Below are 8987 nucleotides of genomic sequence, written 5' to 3'. Positions count from 1 at the left end.
GGGATTAAATACAAAAATAAATAAAAAACAAAAAAAAAATGAAATAAAAAAACTAAACACTTCAATAAGAACTACACTAAATGTATTATATTTTTTGTACACTATTTAATTTTAATTTTAATTTCTTCATTAAATTTATGAAAAATAAAAAATACACTATTAAACAATGTTTTTAATTTAGACGAATTTTTTTTTAATTTTATTTAATTTTTTTATTTTTTATTTAAAAGTCAAGTTCGCTTAAGGCTTGTGTTTAATATGAATGCACAATAATTTTAACTTCTTCATCCGTTCTTGTCGAGGTCAGGCGAACTTCTGTTTTCTTAAATTGTCGTTGGACAGCTTTGAAACCCTTGAGTCAATTGTGGCTAAGGCAGTCGCAGTTGTGTGTGTTGTGTTGCGTTTCTTTTTTCTTTCTTGGAGGGAAAAATCTTAAAGATACTTTCGCGGTGCGGTTAGCTTTGTAACGCGGTAAGACCAAATGTGTAACTAACACACATGCGGAGAACACATTGCAAGGACAGTCGCGTTAAAGGGTTAATTCGAACAAACGATAAAATGCACACACAAAACTGAACTGTGACTGAAATCACAACACAAGAATTTGTATCTCTGAGTAACATGAGCTTCTGGCTACGCATATGCTGAGGGATACTTGAACGTGAAAGTACCTATAAAATGTGTGATTCGTCTCTAAATATTTCTGTTTACGAGGAGGGTAGCGTCTCAGTTTTTTTGATTTGTTATTTCTTTACATATGTAGGTATGTAGAATTCATTAAGAAATGTGAAGAAGTTTTGTCTTATTGGAAAGTTGCGTACACTCTTTGAGTTACTTTACTATGGCACTCAAAAAGAAAAGATTTTAAGAGCATAAGCGCTTACAATTAGCAAAAAGAAAGAGAGAGCAAATATATCTGCTCCGCCCTTGAAAATATATTTGAAATCTTTTCGATTTTGCGCTGTTTTCGCTCATTAGGTGCACACTTTTTTCTAATCACGTTAAGATCCTCGTTCTTCTTTACATATTTATACATAAGTGCGTCGTATATAATATCTAATAATTATGCAAGAATAATGTATCTATCGTCTTTTTATGCATCAACTTCCTTGGTGATATTTAAAAGGATGTTATTGTACATATTTTTTTTTTAAGTTTTTTAAAAGAGTTTCCGTTAAAAATAATGAGATGTTTTTCTGTTAGAAAATACGTTGGTTAGATAATAAAAAAAATTAGTGAAGTGTGTTAAAAATTTTGGCGCGAAAATGATATAATGACTTATACTGTCATATCATTAATTCCGCATAATAAGGTCACGTAGCTCATTTTTGATATTATGAAGTAATTAAATTACTATAAGTGTTATATCTTCAGTTACTTATTTATATTTTGAAAAGAAATTTATATTTATATTATATTTCAGTAACTAATTTATATTTTGAAAACAAATTTTGGTATGAGGAAGTAACAAGTAACAATACTAATTTTGTGTTATAAGAATCTTTATGAACCCTTATGCAGTAAAAATCGACTATTAGCAAAAAACACTATTTTATTATGTATACAAATTTATTTTCTGAGGAAGACAAATTACAATACATATTTAAAAACATTCTCAGCACTATTCACACAAAGTAATTAAGCAAGGCATTGAAATGTTACTCATTACAAAGTGAATTTAAATAAATGTAAATAAATTAATGTTTTGATTATATTTAATTCAAAATAAACACACTGCTAAATTAATTCAATTAAAATTTAAATCATATTTTTTACGGCATAGAGTCAAAGATTTCGCTCACGCCTCCATACAGTACTCAATTGAGTTCAAATATTTCACTAATATGCTAACTAAGAACTAACAGTACTGAATGGGAAATGTAAAAATATACCTACTAATAGCTTTAAAAAATCAGATGATAATTTTTCCAAAAATATCCCTGGAAAATCGTGATCATGATTAGTTTCAATAGTAATATAATGTAGTAAGTTTGTATGAGGTCTAATAACAAACCAATTTCATTTAATTAAACAAATTATAAAAATTTTATTCAAATAAAATAATAGTGAATCAATTTCATCTATTTACAGTCTTCATTAAAAAAATTTGAAAAAATTTATTCAAATACCTCAAAATATAAGAACTCAAAAACTTGTCTGGTTATAACTATTCAGACAGAAAGACTAAGAAATATATAAATATAGTGACAGACAGACAAACAATTACTGCAAAATTGACATCTGCTTTTTATGTACCCGGAAGAACCATCAGCAATTGATATTGAAACTCTAATAAAATTCAGAAAAAAAATTGGTTCAAATAAAATAGGTCACTGTTGAATAAGGAATAAACGTATCGTAGAGGAACTCAAAAATCGAATCTCTAAGAGGAGTGACATATTAAAACAAGAATCCTAGGGTAACGCAAGTGACCCGGACTTAAATGTAATTTAATCTTGTATGCATTTTCACACTATGTGTGTGAGAAGTAAAAAATTATAGTATGTAACTTGTTGCATCGATATTCTTATATGTGGTGATACGTAAAAATTATTCAACAATTTTTTAATTGACTGGACTTTGAAGCGCAATTACTTTGAAAGGTTTCGATGCACTTTATAATTCTTCTATTTATTTGATAGAAAACACATAACTAACGATTATTGGCAAATAATGTATTTAAGTGCGTTATCTAAAAAGTTATTACAAAGCAAAGATAAGTGAAATTTTAAAGAAATAAAACGCTATATTTTACAATTTTAATTTAATAAAGGAAAACATGTGGCACGGGCATGTGAAACTAATTTTATTGATTATAAATGAAGATATTCTATAGCAATTAACTGCCAGAAAATGATGTACTCGTTTTGCGGTCTGGGAATTTGCGTATGACAGATGCTTTTTGCTGTCGTCAATGGATGTAATATATAATATCTTTTAATATAGAACCCAATGGATAAAAATGTCGATAATGTGCAGGAGCTGACGTGATGAACGGGTATTGTAATCTATCAATTACTTTTTATTTACCTGCTCGAGACGAGCGATTCAATACCTAGGAGACCATTTCCATCACTTTGGCCACCTGAAAGAGTAAACAAAAACAGACTTAGCGTATTTAGTATATTAGGAAATATGAATGGTAGTATGTAGAGCCATATCAGAAGTAATGGATAGTATAATTCGCGTTATCTTAATAACTTTGTGCATCACAATAGGCAATAGTTGACTCTGAGAGTAAGTGTTGTTGTTTACAACAACATATGGAAAGGAAATAAAAATAAATAAATGTTATATGCATTCTTTAAACTTAAGAGTTTGAAGAATTTTGGAAACATGTTTTTTTAAGTGCTTTCAGTGTAATATTAATATAAACTGATTAACTTGGGTATCAGTTAAATAGAGCTGACTATATAAAGTCTAAATGTCACGAAATTCAACTTAAACTTGTTTAAAAGCAGATTATTATCATTATACCACTGGTAAAAGCAAGGATAACAACACAGCTATAAGTAATATACCATCAAACATAACAGATTCAATCGCAGAAGCATAGGCGTTATGATATAATGATGAAGCAGCAGTGGGAGTGTAGGAGAGAAAAGTTCTTCTTAAGATCTTTAGTCCTCTACGAGTTGGCGACGACTACTGTATATGAATGAACCACGAGCTGTACGAGCTTTATCACGATATTGATATAATTCAGCGAATTAACATCCAGCGGCTTCGATGGCTTGGCCATGCCGTGGGAATGGATAAAGATGCTCCAGCGAAAAAGGTGTTTGAAGCAGTAGTTGGCGGAAGAAGACGTAGAGGTAGACCGTGTTTCCGGTGGAGTGTTCAAGTTGACCGAGCACTAACTGGATTTGTTGGACGAAACTATTTAAAAAAATATTTTTAAATAATGCATGTATATAAAATTCGATTTTGATACATACATAAGTAAATATATAGTTTATTTATTTATTTTAGTCGCTTACAACTATATACAAAGCTTGAAAATAATAGAATACTTTTGAAATGATTTTTAAATGAACAAAAAAATAATAAACATTTTAAAATAACTTTAAAAATATTTATAAAAATAATTTCGCATCCATAAAGATTTTATTTAATCTACATATATATTAAAGAAGTAAGAATACTTATACATAAAATATAATATATAAATAGTATATATAATTTAACAGTCCTATATTGCCTATTCAAGAACCACATATTCATAGAAATCTCTTAAATTAGTAACATTTAATAAAGATTTAGTGTTTTTTGTGAGAGAATTTTACAAGTACGTGGATTCATGTGGAAAATTGCTTAATATAAAAATTTACCACTGGTAAAATGTTAATTGGAAAATATTAATATTCTCAATAAAACTATAAATTATTAACACTAATAATCTGGTTGATCCAACCAATAAACGAAGAAACTTTCACATATACACCAGGCACATCGATTCGGCCACAACCAAAGCCCCACGAAACTAAACCGGCCAATTCATAAAAACCATCATCCTGACAAACAAGTGGTCCGCCTCCATCACCTTGACAAGCATCGTTTCCTTCTTCACCACCAGCGCAGAAGCTTGAAGCAGGCAATATAAAGATTTTCTCTGTCACTGCATTTACTTTACGTATACATTCAGTATCGCTAACAATAGGTATTTCAGCTTCACGTACCCGCAGAGGTATAGGACCAGCTAATGAATAATATATTTTATATTAGCACAAAATGTTGATATTATGTGAATTAAGTTACCTTCTCCCATGTAGCCATAACCTGTTACTGTACAACGTTTACCGGCAGCGTGATTGACTCCTCGAGCAGGTAGACATACCTATAGAAAATTTAAAAATATATATAAAAATAAATTTTTTTGTTAAAAATGAATTCGAGTTACCAAACATACGCCATCCCGTAATTCTGCTTGACCATGTAATTTAAGTAATGCTATATCATTATCAAGTGTTTGGCTGTTATGATTATGGTGTATATATGTGGTAGCCACTCGTAATGTTTGTGCACCAGGACTGCCATATTTTCTTGTTAAATCATAATCGCCCACACGCACATAAATGGCATCACCAGATCGTACAATACTGAAAATTTTATAATTGTATTAACAATGACGATCTTTAAACACCGCTACTTACTTTGTGACACAATGTGCTGCTGTGAGTACCCACTGAGTACCTATAAGCGCAGCACCACATAAATATTGATTCAAGGAATTTATGAGTGCTACTTGCCAGCACCATTCACCATTATCTCCATCTTCTCCACCCACAACACGTGCTCGCCTGCGACTGCTACTGTAATTGCTGTACATAGGTTGAGCAATGACAGTTGCAGATTGCTCATAAAGCGTCTGAGCTGCCGCATCCATATATGATTCTGATACATCTTGATAAGCACGTACCTGATTGGATTCTGCAAAGTTACTCTGTGTTAGATCACCAATTTTATCGTTATGAATTTGTATTGGCACAATATCTGAACCGAGTATTAAACGTTCCGTAGATTTATTAATACCACTATCGTAAATAAAATCAGACATTTGCCGTGGTGACCGTTGTAGGCCATATTTTGCACGTGTATATGTTATGAAAGATAAAGCAGGTGAAGTACGGATTTGTCTACCACTACGTAAAGTACCTTTAACGCCACAAACATATTTAGAATACACGTGTGGACGTGGTGTGGTAGTAGTCGTTGTTGTGGTTGTAGTAGTTGTCGGTATTGGTTGTGGTACGGGCGCTTGTGGTTGTACGACTGAAAATGCAAAACGTTTTCTATAAAATTTGTTAATGTTATAAAACTAAATGTTTTCTTACCAATACCAGAAGGACCATAGTGTGGATAATCATAGTTCGGTTGTTGAATTGGGGGTGGTTGTTGATAAATATGGTGTGGTGGTGGCGGTGTAGGTTGCATATATGGTGGTGGATATTGACCTTGTGGCGGATATTGTTGAGGTGGCATCGGTGGTGGTGGATAATTCATATAAGATGTGTCGTTACGTGTTTGGAATTGTTGTTTTTCAATTATTTTGCTTTTGGGTGCACAACAAGTCTGTCCAGAACGTTTGCATTTAAAGAGATCGGTCATTTCAGCGTTTTCTATAAAATATTTAAAAAATATTATTATTTATTATTAATTTTTTTATTAAGGATTTGCTGACACTTACTAAAACAGGTGAAACTAAGTAAACTAACGATACAAGAACCTGGACACTCTTCACGCGGATCGGGTAATGGTGTGTTTGGTACAACATAAGGTGGTGCTGTTGGTGCAATAGATGTTGGTGGAGGAGGAGGACGCCGATTTTGAGCTGGTGTAGATGGCGATGGCCTTTGTTTTGAAGGTCCAGCTCTATATTAAAGTTATCCATCATATATTAAAATTATTGCTATAAAAATTTAAAGTAAATTATATTAATAATTAATTTACCTCGAACTATCACAGCAGATTGAACCTTTCGAACAAGTGGTTTGTGTAGAAATAAGCACTGAAGGACTTTCACAAAATGCCGCCATTATATTCAATAAACAAAAGCCTGGACAACGCGGTATTTGTGGTGGAGTTTGTGTTTGTGGGGGTTGTGTCGGTGGTGGTGAGTTTGCTCCCCCAGTGAGTGTATTCTCGGCAAATGAGAGAATCTGTGAAAATAAGTCATTCCCGGCAGATTGTGAAGGTGGTGCGGGCGGTGGCGTAGGTGCGGGTTTCGGCACTGGTTTTGTAGAAATTTTTGTAGCTGGTTTTTGTGAGACTATTTTTGTAGCTGGTGAGGTTACTTCAGATTGGGTTCCTGTTACACAACAAGTACCTTCACCGGGACAAAAAGCATCTGAGTCGATATCATCACAAAATATTGCGAAAATTCCGTTCATGCATTCACCCTCACATTCCTTCAGTACTTGACCATTCGTATTTTCAGTTTTATCATTTTCATTATTTTCGCTGTCATCGTCTTCAGCTTCATTTTCTTCAGAAGGTGCTTCAGTAGTTGTGGATTGTAATTTTTTATGCTTTATTGGTTTGTTGTGACTCGCATTGGTGTTAGTCTTAGTTCGGGCGGGTTCAGGAGTAGTACTTGTTGTAGTTGTTGTAGTAGTAGAAGTCGTAGTACTTGTTGTTGATGTTTGCTAAAAAAAAATATGATGTAATTTCTTCATTTAGTTATTTAAATATATATCTACCTTAACATTTGCCGTCTGTTTTGTTGTGTTTAACGTTTTATTTTTATAATGCTGATTATTTAGATTGGACATATGCTCTATAGCAATAAAATATTTTAATATTAATAATTCTTATGCTATTTTATTTGAAAATACTAACTTGCTGGTATATAAATATCTTTAGGTAGTTTGCCATTCTGATATTCATCCAACGATACGCAGCATTTAGTACCAGTTTTGCAGAGTCCATTTGAGGTAAGATAGGCTTCACAATACTCAGCAATGCGGTCCGCCACACAGACGCCACTACAGTTCTCATCTTAAAAAAATTTTTATATAATTCATATAATAATCTTATGTGTAAAACAATATTAAATTGGTTAGTTCAAGGACTTGAAATTTTAGGGGGATATTATTTTATGTAAGATTTCTAAATTATTAAGCGAAACTTTTATAACATTTATTTTCCTAACAATATTTTCTATTTAATTTTAAAAGTAGATAATTACTGCTGTAATTGCTAGTATATATTATATTAGATGTCACAGTTCTTTAGAATTAGGCAATTACTATTTGAACTTCTTCAGATTCAATAGCTATTCCTCTATTTTAATTATTAAAATTAATTACTCTTATAAAGTAAAGTTCCTCTTTACTTAACTAAATTTTAAGAAACCTTTTTATAAAGCCTAACATATTATTATTATTAGACAATTTAATTACATAAATAGTAAGTCTTTTAAATATGAAATCTATTTTAAGAGGTATGTTTAGTGGGTTTGGCTTTCGAAGCTACCTACTACAAAAACAAAATAGTACTGCAAAATAAGATTTGTCTTCTAAATAATTAACAATGGAGCTTGAATTAAATTTAATCTCATTTACTGATATTGCTTCACAAGTACTCACTATTTTTATCAACTACTTTTTCTTCAGCAGTCTTTGTAGTAGTGCTTGAAGTGGAACTTGATGGTTTCTTGGTAATAACAGCTTTTTTTGTAGTAGAAACCGTTGTTGTGATTCTTTTGGTAGTCGTTTTGGGCTTTGGAGTTGTAGTCGTTGTTGTTGTAGTTGTTGTTGTTTTAGCTGTAGTAGTTGTAGGTCGTTTTGTGGTAGTTGTGGAACTTGTGGTTGTAGTTACTTGTGGTAAAGTTGCATTTTTACCTATAAAAGAATATAAATGTCATACAAGTAGTAAAAAGATATTACATGTTTGCTACCTGAAGCACTTTCTATGCAACATTTCATGCTCGGTGATGGACATGGTACATCATCCAGCACTTCATAACAAATGAGAGTTGCTAGCGTATGAACACAAACTCCAGGACAATCTTTCGAATCTGCAGTGCTTGTTATTGTATCTAATAGACCTATTAGTAGGAAATCGAGAATCAGCATATTACAAACAATAGTTTAATTAATAAGTAGTAATAAGTAAGTTGAAAAATACCTGATAGAAAACTACCAGCCAGTGAATCTTCCTGACTGTGTGCTATATGTGGTAGAAATAAAACCAAATAAATGGTTAAAATTGTTGTTAGATATTTTCGCATCTTTAACTTCTCATATACGTTTCTCTTACGACTTATTCTGCAATATTTTATTAAAAAGACATAGCTTGTCTAAGTCTGTAAAGAAATTTAATGTTATTATTATAATTAGTAAACAAGCATGATTTAAATATTCCAAAAAAAAAACTAGATCAATTTTGTGTTAGTAAAACTAGAGTTCGTAAAGCATCTTTAGTTGTTAAATTTTTGTTAAAAGTAAAAAATTTAGCACTAAGAAAGTGTTAACAAATTTAATAAG

The 8987-nt window shown here is 31.5% G+C and overlaps 1 protein-coding gene across 1 annotated transcript; it reads right to left on the bottom strand.

The window, feature by feature from the left end:
- Nucleotides 1-4357: 4357 nt before the first annotated feature.
- Nucleotides 4358-8786, bottom strand: LOC119672561 (protein masquerade). Its single transcript, XM_038083632.1, has 12 exons — nucleotides 8629-8786; nucleotides 8399-8548; nucleotides 8088-8342; nucleotides 7339-7497; nucleotides 7200-7276; nucleotides 6451-7145; nucleotides 6188-6372; nucleotides 5835-6119; nucleotides 5154-5772; nucleotides 4901-5099; nucleotides 4759-4837; nucleotides 4358-4699 (listed from the first exon to the last, which is right to left on the bottom strand). Exons 1-12 carry the CDS (start codon nucleotides 8729-8731, stop codon nucleotides 4377-4379), a joined length of 3129 nt encoding a protein of 1042 aa, XP_037939560.1. The 5' UTR covers nucleotides 8732-8786; the 3' UTR covers nucleotides 4358-4376.
- Nucleotides 8787-8987: the final 201 nt, after the last annotated feature.

This window comes from Teleopsis dalmanni, chromosome 1 (genome assembly GCF_002237135.1).
Source record: "Teleopsis dalmanni isolate 2A chromosome 1, ASM223713v2, whole genome shotgun sequence".
NCBI classification, from domain to species: domain Eukaryota; kingdom Metazoa; phylum Arthropoda; class Insecta; order Diptera; family Diopsidae; genus Teleopsis; species Teleopsis dalmanni.
The sequence above is the reverse complement of the archived record's forward strand: the minus strand, read 5'-3'. Positions and strand labels throughout refer to the sequence as shown.